Source organism: Lepidochelys kempii, chromosome 9, assembly GCF_965140285.1.
Source record: "Lepidochelys kempii isolate rLepKem1 chromosome 9, rLepKem1.hap1, whole genome shotgun sequence".
Taxonomy (NCBI): Eukaryota; Metazoa; Chordata; order Testudines; family Cheloniidae; genus Lepidochelys; species Lepidochelys kempii.
In genome coordinates this window covers 92,029,133-92,043,952 of record NC_136388.1, presented here as the reverse complement: position 1 = coordinate 92,043,952, position 14,820 = coordinate 92,029,133, and the positions used below count along the sequence as shown (strand labels likewise).

Genomic DNA, 14,820 nt, shown 5'->3' with positions numbered 1-14,820 from the left:
CTTACTTCAACGACCTTACAATTACCTTTCCAGAGTTCCAGCAGAAACCTTTCTTGCTGCACAAGGAGTGAGAGCTGGACAATCATCTTTGACTCTTGACTCATCTTGAGAAAAAGTGCAAATTCCCATGAAAATCATGAAAATCAGATTTCTCCCACCATAGTTCTATCTCCCAAAACGCCTTTCAAAATTTCCCATGAACCACTGCTTCAGGGGAATAACTCTGTGGGAGGGTACACATTGCAATAGTGTGGTGCAGCATAAATGTGGATGAGACAACCTTGCTAGTAGGACAACTGAGCTATTGAAATTTACCCTAGTGCAGCCCCACTGGTTCAAGCTAACTGTGGGTCCTTTCTCTAGTGTAGACATAGCTTTTATCTCTGTTTTGCCAAATAGAAACAATACCTGCCTCACAAGGGAATTGCTAGGACTAATTAGTTAATATTTGTACAATGTTGAGATAAAGTGCTACATAAATGTTAATGTAACCTACACAAATACACTGTGGTTCTTTGTCCCCCTCTGCTGGGTGGCACATATAAGAGGTTTGTAGGCTGCTATTGCCTCTAAGCTAATGGCTCTGGTCCTTTAGTCCAAGCAGTCAAGGCTCATGCTTTTAGATCTAGAGCTCCCAGGTTCTGTCACTGCGTATGGCCTGACCAAGGACATCATTACTTTAAGTATCATTATTACTATATAAAAGCTAGCTTTGTTATAAACTGAAACTGTAAGAGTAACATTAAGCAGTCAGAAAGGCCAAATTCTGCTTTTAGATCTGGGTTTGCAACACCCACTGAATGTAACAGACGTTCCCTTCCCTGTATCTACGTAGGCAGAATTTAGCTTCGTGTAACTCCCCCATTGGTATTAAGCCAGGCCATTATGGCTAAAACTCTTGCTTTTATAAAGAATGCATCAGGGGCACCTTATTCTCTTCTCAGCCATTACCAGCAATTCTACATTTAGGAAGTTTGCCTATGATGTTACTGCAAAATACACTCACTAATATATGTTAGAAAATGGTTATTTTTCTCCTTTTGTGTCATACTCCATGAGTCTAGATGCCATTCTCTTTGCCTGGATGCTCCTAGTATTTTCCCCATGGAAAGAGAGGATGTGCCTGAATTAATTTAATGACCAAAATGTTTTGTTGAAATAGCGGTGGCAGACATAACTTTTAGTAGCCAGCTTAAATAGCCCCTTTCACTGCAGCAGTTAACACTTACTGTGGCTGGCAGACCCCTCTGCTTTGATTCAGGATCATACAGCTATTAGTGTTGAAGTGGCTTGGGAAGCTGCAGTCCCTCAACCATCCTGTGAGAGCAAGAAGATTTGTTGGAGGCTGGGGAACAATTTGCTCCCAACCCGTAGAAAGAGCAAAAGCCCTCACTGGGAGCTTACAGGTTCATTTCCAAACCAGCTCCCCAACTGGTGTAACTTAGCCTACCTCCTTTGAAATCAGGGTAGCTATGTTGTTTTATACCAGCTGAGGACCTGGTCCAATATCTCCAGGGCTTGGAAGTCACCTATCCTTTACCAGGTTTCAGAATAACAGCCGTGTTAGTCTGTCTTTGCAAAAAGAAAAGGAGTACTTGTGGCACCTTAGAGACTAACCAATTTATTTGAGCATGAGCTTTCGTGAGCTACAGCTCACCGATGAAGTGAGCTGTAGCTCACGAAAGCTCATGCTCAAATAAATTGGTTAGTCTCTAAGGTGCCACAAGTACTCCTATCTTTTACCAGTGATCCTTACCTTCAATGCATATAGATAGCTTTTCTCAATTCAAATGTGTAGGAAAACACTACACACTACGTTGTGGCTTTAAGCCACAGCCTGTGCTGAGACAGGGCCTGGAGACTCTGCACAGCAGCAGGAGTCCCCAGAGCCATCTGGTATCCTGGTGGAGCACACCCAAGAAAACTCTCAGCCTGAGTGAAGCATGTTACTTGTCTTGTTCTCATCTCTCCTGCTCATTTTGGAAGTGGGACGGGGCCGGTGCTGCCTTCACCCAGCCCCTTGCAGGAATCTAGCACAGGCAGAGATGCTACCCACAAAACTAGAAATCTGGCCAGTCCCTTCAAAGCCATGTAAAGGGGAGAGATTCTTCACATCCTCTCCCACAAACTGTGTCCTTTTCCAGGATCCCTAAATTAACCTTATTTTGCTCTAAGTGCTGTACAAGAAAAGTAAAGGTGAAATGACAAAATATAAGGAAAAGAAAATGCAACCCTCTTAGTTCTGTCATTTCCTGTTACCGCCAGCCCCGAAGGGTCTGCAGTCTGGTAAACACAGAACTTATTATGATGTGTAAGTGACTTAGGAAAAGTGAGTATAAAGTGTATATTCCTTTTGAGGCTGCCCAATACTGAGACAAGAAATTCACCAAACAGAAGACGTACAGCAGAATCATTAGATGGTACCATACAATCCCAGGAACCTTGCCATTGAATTTAAACCTTAACTGCTATAGAAGTCCAATAGTCTTGGTCATAATCGACCAGTGATGGGAAACTTTAGGCATGAATGCCCAGAATGGCACAAAAGACTTATTCTGTTGGATGTGCCCAGAGCCCACGATCAGACACTAGAAGAGATAGGTAGGTAGCAGTGAGGTCAAGCGACACAGAGTGCCTCATTGGACAATCTATAGTCTGGGAGAAGGGGGCAGAGAGGTGTGAGACATGGGTCCTGGTGTAACGTATATCCACTCTCAAGTTCCTGTTTTGGAGTTGAGGTTAGAAGAGTGGGCAGCCTGGATCTGGAAGTGTAAAGATGACAGAGAGATGGATGTGGGGGCGGGAGGGGAGAGATATTGGGGCAGGGGAGCTAGGTGGACAAAAGGAAGATCATGTGAATGAATGTTTAGAGGGGGAGAGCAAGGAGTAAGTGAGGGAAGGGCAGTGACAGAGGTGAACACTGGCTGAGTGGACACAGTAGAGGCCAAGAGCAAGGAGAGAGGAGAATGCAGGAGATATTTAAGACCATTAGCCAAGGAATGCCCAATCAGATATTACTCCTTGGCTCTCAGGAACAAAAAGTTCTTATCCCTGGCATATATTTTCTTTTGTACGATGCATAACTTAAAAATAATTGATCCATATGACAGAGGTTCTTAAATTCCACCTATTGAGCACAAATAATCCTGTTTAAGCATCTCATCTGTACCAGGTATTGAAATACCTGGCTCCTGTTGTGCTGACAGAATTATAGATGGCTGCACCATGCATTAAATTTATTCTAAGGATGGAAGAATCTGAATGAGTTTGAGATATAAAGAAGCGAAAACTTTTTTAAAAAGTTTGAGATGCTCTGTGAAATATTTTAGTGTGGTTTTCTTTATTTGAGGATTTCTCATAACAGTGATTTCCTATTAATTTGTTTCACAACAAAAATGTGGCAATTCTTTCAGTATCCCACAATTAAACCATATTGATATTGTGCTAGGCATATGACCATGACTCGAAAGTCATGTATTGAAAGCAAGTAGAGCTTTACGTTCATTGCCACAGAGCTGACACTAGTGGAGAAAACACACGCTTTTCATACTAGACTGGCTGCGGCCTTTAGTAGATGGATGCATATCCCAGATGACAGGATATGTTTAGCAGCCCTAGGAAACTAAGGTTTGAAATCAATAATTTCTAGTAAATCACTAACCAATGCTGGCAAAATATCTGTGTTATTAGAGATCAACCCAAAAGGTGCTCTCCTTTAATAAACAGAAAAGTTGAGGTTTTGTGCACAATTTTGGATTTTCTTGATAAGTGTGCAAAGTGTAATTTCTACATTTAATTCAAAGACTCTCCCAAAAAAGGGAAATAAATGTCATGTTTGTTTTATGACTTTAAAGCGTAGGGACAATTCTACCATCAGGTAGTTTATGGATGTTCATGTCATTTACCCTGGGATGCAGAATGCAACTTTGCCTTGTAACTTGTGTGAAAATAGTAGAGGCATCTAAAGAAACAAGGCATACCCTAAAGGTGGTGCCAGCTACATTAAGTAGATGAACATACTAGAAATGGAACTGAAAATGCCCAGAAAAGGCTGCCCGTCCCCAAAAGGCAGAAACCATGCATATTCCTTTCTTCCAAAAATAGTATAAAATTAAAGCTGAACTTATGTTTTGACTGATGCAGTTATCCCCAAATGCCTCAGGTAGAGCCTGGTCCAAAACTCATCGAAGAAAATAGGTGTCTTTACATTGACTTCGGTCGGCTCTGAATCAGGCCTCAGAATCCATGATCATTGCACATATATACATACAGCACTGTGTAGCTGTGAATATGGCATGTTACTTTTTTCACTAAATCCTTTTGCATTGTGGCATCCATGTGCCCTGATCTGAATGATATGTAAATATATGATTCAGATCAAGGCATCACATTACACAGGACACATCATTAACATGGAAAGCTGGCAGTTGACAACAGTTACAACGTCACCTGCTGTCCTGATGCCTGTTTTCTTGGGCTGGAAAGTGCATTTCTGCCCATTTGGTTCCTGTAAACTACAGCTACTGAGAAATGCAGGACTTCTTCAGAGTGTAATGCTTGTAGAAGAGGCATCTTATGTGGACAGACATCCAGGCTTGTGGAAATTGTGCCTGTGTATTTCTGTGTACATTGCCACTTGTGTGTATCAGGGGAAAAGAAGGTTTTATTCTGGGCCTCTAAATGAGGCCAATGGGAAAATGCAGGGCCTTTTTGGTCTGTGTTCATATAGCCCCGAGCACAATGGGGGCCTGGTCCATGACTGGAACTCCTAGGTCCTACAGTAATACATATAATAAATAATAATAATGTGAAACCCTTCCGACATGCTGACCTATGCCTGTACATCCTGCATAACAAAGTCCAAGATCCAGTGTGCACTATGCACAGCAGCCGTGTATGACGCACATATCACAAGTCAAGAGAGGAGGTGTGCGCGCACAAGTCAAAACTGGAGAAAGGCCATTAACTAGTCAATGTTTTCAATGTATTTTTGTTGCTAACAACACAGCCATGAAACATGATGCCACCATTCACTTGTAACATTTTATTTTTTTAATGGAAAATCTTACGAGCTGCAAGAGCATTGGAATTGGGATGGCAATATCTCCTCTACAAAGACATTTAAATCATCTGTCAGTCATAATTCAGTCTTTCTGTGGAATATTTTGCCTTTGAAGAAGGCACATAAAGGATTTACTGTCCTTTACAGCACTGCTATTTACAGCGCATGCCACTGATCTGAACCCAAAACTCCAGTGACTTCAGTCGGAGCTCTGTATGTGACATAATTGCAGGTAAGAAGGGAGGAAACAATGTTGGGCCAAACCTGGCAGCCTTTACTCAGGCAAAATTCCATGGACATCATAAAGAGCTTTTGCCTGCGTGACGGCAGCACGATTTTGCTTGTGGTGAATAATTCTGGGCAGATTTCTCAAGTTTTGATTGTCGCTTCACATGGGCAAAACTTCCATTGATTTAAATGGAGCCAGGATTTCCCTCTACGTAAGCAAGCCTTTGATCACTAGGACGCTGACCCTGAAAACACATATGCACATACTTAACTTTAAGCACTTTAATAGTCCTGCTAACTTCCGTGGGAATATTCATGTGCTTGATATTAAGCACATGCATAAGTGTCTGCAAGGTCAGATCCCTAACTATGAACAACAATAGACTGATCTTTTTTTAAAAAACTTAAGATTAAAATAGCTTCATTTGGAACAAGTCTTTGGCAATCACCCAGTAATTAACAACTTGAATTAAATCTATATACAGTTAAAAGTAACATACTTATATCCTGCATCATTTCACTGAAAATGTGCCTTTTGTAAGAACAGTACTAATGGTCAGTTGTATCAGCATCTCCTTTTACTCAAAAGCACAGAAGCTCTGGTTAGACCTTTGACTATTTATTTTGTGCAGAAGACAAAATGGCATTCACTTTGATTTATGTAATTCCCTAAACCAGTTTGCACATCCATTTAAACAGATAACATGTCACTCCTTTCTTTGATGACTTTACCTATGCCATTGTTGTGCTGACATTCATGTTAAATAATGATCTACTGAGGAAAAATTGACTTGCATCAACTGTGTTCTTGTTTCATGTCCAAATCAATGAAGACCATTCTGAAGCCCTTTAATTAACTGCTCACTAACACAGGTTTCTTTTTCTTAAAGCCTTCTATTTTTCCAAATTTAGTGATTCTCAGGAAAATTAGAATCAGTATATTAACAATGTCACATTCTTTTCCAGAGTACTTTGAAAAAATTGCTTACTGCAACAAGCATTACGGAGAAAATTAAAACTGTTTATGGATGCAGTTCAGAAAAATAATTCAGCTAATTTTTAAATATCTTCTATGTGATTTAACTAGGGAAAGGGACACCTAATTAAATAAACTTAAATCTGAGCTAAGAAAATACAACTCAATGCCTCATTAACATGTGGAACTCACTGCCACCAAATATTGTTGAGGCTAAGAGCTTAGCAGGTTCCAGATGGGGATTAAAATTTTGTATGCATAAGAAAACCCAGCCAGTTATGTTAAGGTAAAACAATGGACATGGGGTATTAGCCCTCATGCTTCAGGATAAAAGCCAGTTACTAACTGCCTCGGTTTAGGAAAAAAGCTTCCTAAGCTTCCTCTAAGAGCAGGTTATTCCATAGTTGTTCATTACAGTGGTCATTGCACCTTCTTCTGAAGCATCTGCCACTGCCCACTGTCAGGAACAAGATCCCAGATTAGATGGACCACTGGTGGTCGGACCTAGTATATGGCAATTCCTATGTTCCTGTAAAACCAAGCCATCTTTGTTGCTTCAAAACCAATCCTAGTTCTCTTCTTTTTTGTTCTCCTTTCATCTTTCATCATAGGAACAGTTTTTGTACCACAACCCCATTCTCCTTCCTTTAAGCCTCCGTTCATGCCAGACCTTGTCACCATCCTGGGGTGAGCACCAAGGCATCCTGCCTAATTTCCCCTCCCCCCACACATTATTCCTCACTCCCACCCGATAAGGCGCTGCTTTGTAGCTAGGGCTGGGGGAAACTCAGGAGGTTTGGTTTGCAGGGACTCATGCAAAATTTTTTTTCACTTCATGTGGTTTCACTCCCCTTGAATTTAGCTTTGAGTTTCAGGTTCCAGCAAACACACAACCTCAATGGGAAATTCAGCTGAAACCACTGAGTTTCACCAGATTCCAGGTCAAGACCATGCAGAACCGCCAAACTTCATGTTTTCCTCCTGTGTGACTTCGGAGCACAGAAGTCTGTGAGTCTGTCAGCGAACCTCACCTAAGCTTCCAGTTTGTAAATAAGCCAGGTGTATTTTGCCTAGTAAAATCTTCATACTGCTCTAGCTATGGCAAACAACCTTCCAACCACGGACTGGCAAGAGTTCCCTTCGGTCCATCCATACTGCTGAGAACGCTTTGGAGCAGTTGCTTTTCAAGACACTTCCCCGCACCATGCTGTGGAGGGATCCCCACCTGCTGGGACCTCCGCTGCCCTTAATGACCTCAGGAACAGCAGAACCAGGCTGGGAACTGAATATGATTCTCCCCAGTGGCAGTGCACAGCACTATCAGTAGTGCTGACCTGGCTTTCACCTTCTTTAATATGCTCAGTTTGCACCTACTTGAGATGTTAGCGTTTTTAGTCTACTACAGCACTTGGATCCCTCATTTGACAATGCCTGATACTCACACAACTACACTATACAATCTCTAGACCTGTCTTCAGTTGAATAAGCCAGGCACTTATTTAGCACGATATTGTAATGTATGGTTATGAACAGTTTGCCTTTAAGGCAATGTGAGAGGATATCAGCTTTTCAAAATCTCCAGGATAAAGACGGCTGGGTTCAGTTATTTCAAAATGATGAGTAATATGTAGCACATTTCTGTGCACTTCCTCTTTCTTCTATTTGATTACCATTATTTTTTTCAAAATATATTTATCCTAACTGCACATTTCCCAGACTCCAGGTTTTGAGTCTGACATCTCAGTCTGTCACTGTGGAAAGGACTTTGGTTTTGTAAAACAGACTGAATAAGTCACACATTCTCCAGAATATCTGGGATAAATATGCTAAAGGAAATATGACGAACAATTGTAAAACTGTGTAAGAAAGGGAGAATCCCTGCTGATCAGAACTGTGTTTGGTGCCCACCTCAGGAAAACCATCTGTGCAATTGGCACATTTGTTGGCAATCTCAGCAAAAAGACCAAGGACTTAATGGCCCATAGCAACAATCTTGATGCCTCTAGAATTTCCTATCAGAAACAAAACCACCACCGTTTTCCAGAATGAGATTGAGGCACCTTGGTAGGACTGTCAGCAGGTTGCCTATGGTGGACCCAATCAATGCATAATGGGAGGCTGGAATCCTGCACCACTGAGGGTACGTCTGCACTGCAATAAAAGACCCATGGCATGGGTGCAGCTGGCCTGGGTCAGCTGACTCAGACTCATGAGGCTCTGGCTGCAGAGCTAAAAATTGCAGTTTAGATGTTAGGGCTCAGGTTGGAGCCAGGGCTCTGAGACTCCCCCCCACCCAAATGTCAATACTGCAATTTTTAGACTGAGTCCAATGACCTGGGCTCTGAGATTTGGTGCTGCAGGTTTTTTATTGCAGTGCAGACACACCCAGAGAGAAAGTTTTGCTATTGACTTCAGCATGGCCAGGTTTTCACCAGTCTTTAGTTTTCACAGTTATGAAAACTATGACTCTAGGACAGGGGTGGCCAAACCATGGCTTGCGAGCCACATGTGGCTCTTTTACAGTTCAAATGTGGCTTGCAGAGCCCCTCTTGTCTGTCCCCCCGCCCTGCATTCTCCACCTACCAGACTGGGAGTGTGGGGGGGAAGCTTGGGGCTTCTGCCCTGAGGTGGGGTGGTGGGGCTGGGGCTTCTGCCCAGCGGGGAGGGCCATATGCGCTGACTCTGTGGATGCTCCACCCAAGGGAAAAAATTAGCGTGTGCTTAGCACCCATTGGCAGCCAGCTCCGCTCTTCCCCCCAGCGCTTCCTGCCCGCCAGCAGCCCCGCTGATCAACTCCTCCCTCCCAGTGCCTCCCACCCACCACAATCAGCTGTTTTGTGGTGTGAAGGAGGCTCTGGGAGGAAGGGGGACGAGCGGGGGCGGGGCAGGGGTGGGAAGAGGCAGGGTGGGGGTGGGGACTTGGAGGAAGGGGTAGTTGGGGCATGGCCTGGGGCAGAGTGGTGGCAGGAAGAGGTGGGATGGGGTGGGGGCTTGGGCCAGAGCAGGGATTGAGCACCCTCCAGGCCCGGAGGAAGATGGCACCTATGGGGACGCTTCAACAGAAGTGGGGCAGGCGCCTCCCGCAATGCAGAAGCCTCGAGTCCCGAAAGGTGCCCAGGCTCTCAAACTTCTGAAGATTATCATGTGTGGCTTGGGGGGTCAGTACGTTTGGCCACCCCTGATCTAGGACCTTTTACAGTGCTACAGTTTGTTATTAAATTATTTTACTTCTTGTACAATATACAAAATACTACATAATGCCATGGTAACTCTCAAAGATCCACAAGACAAGGCAACAAATTCTATCAAACAAGTAGGACACTGTCAAACAAAAAGCAATTAAAATAACACAAATAATGCTCAGGAATGTGGGATCATCATGAAGTCTGTTGATGCATCCAGCCCATAAAACTGGGGGTTTCACCTAAGGAGAGTGAGAGCCTGCTTCATTCAGGTGCCATGATCAAACTTTTGAAGGTATTCATTATTATTTTGTTTTAGAAACTTCCAACTATAAATGTAAACAAATAAGGGCAATTTCATCCTCAGTGAAGCCAGGATAATTTCACTGGGACATGAGGTAAATGGGAACTGAGGATGCCCAGTGTTAGAACTATCATAGGGTCTAGGCCAGAGTCTGGCTCCTCGTATTTATTTGGCCAAAGTAGTTCTTGGGTTTTATTAATAACACTTTCTCTATTTTCTTCTTAATTTTAAGGGCAGACCTCTCTTGATGGGTATAATTTACTGCTATTCCAATTTCCAGTAGAAGCGATAAAAAAAAAAAAAAGATATCCTCCAATGTTGTTTGTAGTGTCGTAGCTGTGCTGGTCCCAGGATATTAGAGAGACAAAGTGGGTGAGGTAATATCTTTTATTGGACCAATTTCTGTTGGTGAGGGAGCCAAGTTTTCCATTTACACAGAGCTCTTCTTCTTGTCTCACTCTTAAAAAAAAAGACATTTTATTAGAAATTAAAAATTAACATGGTCTGTAAAAAATTTAGATTAAAATCTTAATATTCACATTCAAAAGGCATGAAGAAAAAGGACTGTCGTCGAGTGATGGTCCTCAATATAGTTTTTTTAAAATTTTTAAATCAACACACACAACCTGGGGACAGCGCTCTGTAAAGTAACTAACTGGAATACCTTTGGGTGCTTCTCACATGGTGCTACTGTATTTCCACATCTCACCCATTAGGTCAATGGATCAAGAAAAGGGGTTTTTTTAGCGTCTCCGAGGTATCAGTACAGGAGTGAACATTATGGTGATTTAGGAAGGTAATGGAATGAGATTATACTCACAATTATTTGTGAACTCAGTATGCTGTCCTGACTGCCTGCAACTTGCTATGCCGAGTAATTTATGCACATTCCAGGAGGAGATCAGAAGAAAATCTCAGCCCCTCAGCTGCAGTGGCTATTCTGTCAACGCTAATATTCAGAAATCACACTTTGCGACTAGCACGTTTACAACCATAAGAGAAGCGTCCTGATTTTGGGCAGCTCTGGATCTGTATCTATCTAAATAAATGTACACGCAGGCGGCACCATAGGAAGCACCTGTACCACTCCTTTACTACTAACCTGGGTTCACCTCTGGGAGGTGAGTTTAACCCTTATTTGAACATTCTCCTATTAAATATCTTAGCCAGAATAGCAGAAAGAGCCAGGAAATCGCCATTTTTAGGATTAAAAATCTTTACAAATCATGCATTATGCTCTCCTTTAACTGATTTGTATCCTTCGATTTGAAGAAAAAAATAAAGCTCCAGTCACTCCCTGTATATTTGTAAATTACCCTACCTTTTTACCCAAAATGAAATTGCACATCCAGGAGAAGGTGATAAAAATGCTAAGCAGATCTTTGCATGTAAAAGTACGGTGCATAGAGACTGTATCATTATTTGCCTCCATGCACTGAACAAATAATTCCTTGGATCCAGTTTCTAAAAGGGAAAAGAAAGTGACACTTCCCCTTTAAGGCTAGAGTGGTTTGTGTGTGTGTGTGAGAGAGAGAGTGTGTGTGTGTGTGTGTCTCCTCCTCTTTGAGTGACACAGCAGTTAGATATGCCTATCAGTAACTTAAACCCCACAAACTCCACCTTCTAAGTGAGGAAGCTGTGGGTTGATGGAAATGTAGTGAGCAGATTGAGACAGACAGTGAATCATTAGCAAACTGCAACGCCAGGATGAACTTGCCTGGAACCTAAAAGGAGAAAACAATCTTAGAGTGTTTTGCTTTGCGTGGTTTCGTTAAATACAGCCAAAGTGGATCTAACAGCTGGTTGATCACCAGTCCCAAGATGCTTCTGGTTTCCCAGCGGGTCATGGAGCCACATATTCCAGTAAGTAGCATGTGGAATTGATATGAACCGGAGAAGTTGTAGTTGATTTAAAAGGGCTTAATTCGCATCCAAATAGTTGCCTGCCCAGGTTTAGTGCAGTTTATAATGTGAGCGCCTCTGAGCCTGGCATTGTAAAGTTCTCAGGCGTGGTCCCTGGAAGTGCCCACCTTGTGCTGGCTTTATTCTGCTAGTTTATCTTTGTAAAACCACGGCTGGGATTTTCAAAATTTAAAAGAAACCAGGGAACTTGGTGAGAAGACTGGACCCGCTCCTTGCTGGTAAGCGGGTGTCAGTCTGGAAGGGCAGCTGCTGCTTGGGGTCTGTGGGTGTCTAAAATGGTGCTGAACCGAGGTGATCCCTGCGATTGTCTGGTTTTAAAAAAAGAAAGTGGGACAGGCTGGTGTGTGGCAGGAGAGAGATTTGAAACTCCGGGAGATATGCTCCTGTGTCTGGCTGGGAAGCAGCTGCCTGGCAAAAGAGCGAGGAGCCTCCAACACTTTCCTCCCCTTCCTCTCTCTCTGATCGGTCGGTTCAGTCCGAGAATGTGCCCAAGGTCCCGGAACAGTTTTATTTCTTAGACAAATGCGCCGTGTTGGTTTGTTCATGATCTGAGATCCTGCTCCCTGCTAACACCAGCAGCGAGAGTACAAATGCAGATAGGAATGCCTCTGGCGGCTGCCTGCACCCTGGCACCGGGCTGAGACGATTAATGCAAAGGGGACTTTATTATTATTATTAATTATTATTATTATTTTATTTCATCATGAAATGTGTCTCGAAATCCGTCCGGAAAGGAAGTAGCTGCTGTCTGATTTTTATCCTAGATTAAATGCTGACTGCACAGAGACTAATAGGATTAGAAAACTGCCAATACACTCAGCCCTCAGAGCTGTAGTATCCCCGTGTAAACAGAGCAGTACAGGAAGGCTTGTTTTAGTCTAATTACTGGGGGCTTTCGGTTTAAACTTAGATCAAACAGACATGGACGAATAAAACCCATCCTTTTAAGGGGGCTCCCCCCGCAAGGTGTCACACACAGGCTGAGGGGTGCGTGCGTGTGTCTATTCTGCTGGCAGAAAAGTCTGTGGTTATTTTTGGAGTGCAAAGTGCACACTTTGCCGGCAGGATTTGAACAAAAGACCCAACTGAGAGCATCAGGAGCCCTCGAGTTATTCCTTCCGAGAGTTTGCAGCACAAAATCGAACCCCCTTCAATATAAAGCGCGGTGTGTGTGTGTGTAAACAGGAGTGGCCCCAGAGTGAGGCGAGATGGTGCAAACGGAGTGTGTGACTCTCTCAGAGACGGGGGCTGTTTTTAAAATAAAATGCATGCTGACTCACGTTTTTAAACTGTTTTGGTTTCTCATCCTCTGATTAAGAGCCGCGTTTAAGGCAGTCGCAGGGTAAACAAGCAGCTCCCTGTCTCGCTTCTCTGTCTCCCCTGTAACCTGCAGTCTCGATGTGGTATCCTTCCTCCCTTCGCTTTCCTTTGACCCCCTCCCCAGCAATTATCTCCCCACGTCCCGTTGTCTGGACCCCCTTGGAAGTTGCTGCGGGGGGGGGGTGGTCTGGGTGCCATTTGGCTCCTGCTCGTTGCCTGGTCTCCTGGCCCCGGGGTGCCGCGGGGCAGGGCTGGGGATATTGCAATTTGCAGCCTCTTTGCGTTGGGGGGGGGGGGGGGGCGAGTTTGTAACCAGGGGTGACTGGGAGGTTTCCCGGGAGGGGGAACGGCAGTTCCCGGGGAAGGAATCGGGCTTTCGGTTGCTTTCAGGCCGTCCTCCCGCCCCCCGCCCCCCGCCCCCCTCCCTGGAACAATACATTAAAAAACGGCTTTTGTGTTCCACGAGCCTAGCAGCAGAGCGAAGGGAGGGGGACTAGGGCAGACAGAGCCGCTTCTGCAGCGAGCCTCGCGTTTGTAACTGGAGATTTATAGGTTGCAGGGAAGCCTGGGACGCCCAGTCGCTGTCTAACATGATCAGGGCTCTAATTCCCTCTTTGCAATTTGCAGGCTCCCGTCGCCACTTTGCATCTTCCCGTCTCAAGCAGATTAGCCCTTCAGGCACCCGCGTGGCTCTGCAGGGAGTTTCTGCATCGCTGCTGGACGAGGAGCCTCCCTCTCTACCGCGGGGCGGGGCAGGGCAGGGGGTGACCTCTATAATGACCCCCCCCCTCCTTTCCTCCTCTCTGTCGTGCTTCCCCAGCCTGCGAGCTGCAAATGTGGAGATTAAGTGTGTCTGGTCCCTTCCCCGCTGCGTCTGGAGCAATCCCCGCTGTGCATGCCAGAGCGTGCGCGGGACAGGGGGCGCCTTCCCCGCTCCTGCCGCTGCAGGGGCGCGCGCGCTCGCTCGCTGGCATGCGGGGCAGCCCAGGATCCGTGCAAACCAGCGGCGGCTCCAAAGCTTCGTGTCCCGCGCTGGTGTGGACCCCTGGCCTCCTTCCTTCCTGCTGCCGGTTGCGACAGCACGGCCGGGGATGATTTAGTTGGGGATGGGTCCTGCTTTGAGCAGGGGGTTGGACTGGATGGCTCCTGAGGTCCCTTCTAACCCTGATATTCTAGGATTCTCTCCCCCTCTGAGCTGTTGGCTGAAACCCCCCCCCCCCCCCCACAGAGCTTTCCAACACCCTGGAGAAAGCTGGGGGTTAAACTGAGCAAGGTGGAGGAAATATGTCACCTATTATATAATGTTCCTGTTGCTTTGGTTAGCCCCTAATCCCTGGTTAATTCCTAATGCCTGTCTCCCCAGGTAGAGGGCTTGGAGAAAGGAGAAAAACTGCCCCTGAAGGCCTGGGCGGACCTGAATGAGTGCATTATCTATTGCAGCCAGAAGTGAGACACCCCCTCCCCCAGCCCACCAAAATCATTTTACCTTAATGTGGGAATTCTTCCTCCCTTCCCCTTGCAATCAGCTTGCTAGTAGGAAATGGAGGCAAAAAGCATTTGCAGATGCCTTTCCCCTTCCCTGGTTTTAGCCCAGGCTGAGAGGAAGGCTAGCGTGTCCACACACAAAACTGACACTGGCAAATAATAAGCCAAGTGTAGAACGTGGGCTCTCCCCGCCTTGGCCTCCTTTGTTGCTTCCCTTCTGGAGCAAGATTATTGGAAAATAAAGCTGCTGATGTGAGAGATGGAGCATATGGTGCCTCCGAAAGAGAGGGAGCTGAAATGGCCTTGAACCTGCCCGACTGACCAGCTGTTTGCTGCCAGC

General features: G+C 45.0%; 1 protein-coding gene across 5 annotated transcripts in view; it reads left to right on the top strand.

The window, feature by feature from the left end:
* The window catches only part of MAMLD1 (mastermind like domain containing 1), a 349,448-nt gene that overhangs the window by 243,824 nt on the left and 90,804 nt on the right, over positions 1-14,820 (top strand). For 4 of the 5 annotated variants that reach the window (XM_073358362.1, XM_073358363.1, XM_073358361.1 and 1 more), the window contains exon 1: positions 11,373-11,615. The exons of the other annotated variant lie outside the window; for it this stretch is intronic. In XM_073358362.1, coding sequence (XP_073214463.1) covers positions 11,574-11,615 — 42 coding nt within the window. In that variant the 5' untranslated portion in view covers positions 11,373-11,573. Of the gene's footprint in view, positions 1-11,372; positions 11,616-14,820 lie in introns of those variants that run through there. 5 annotated transcript variants of the gene reach the window in all.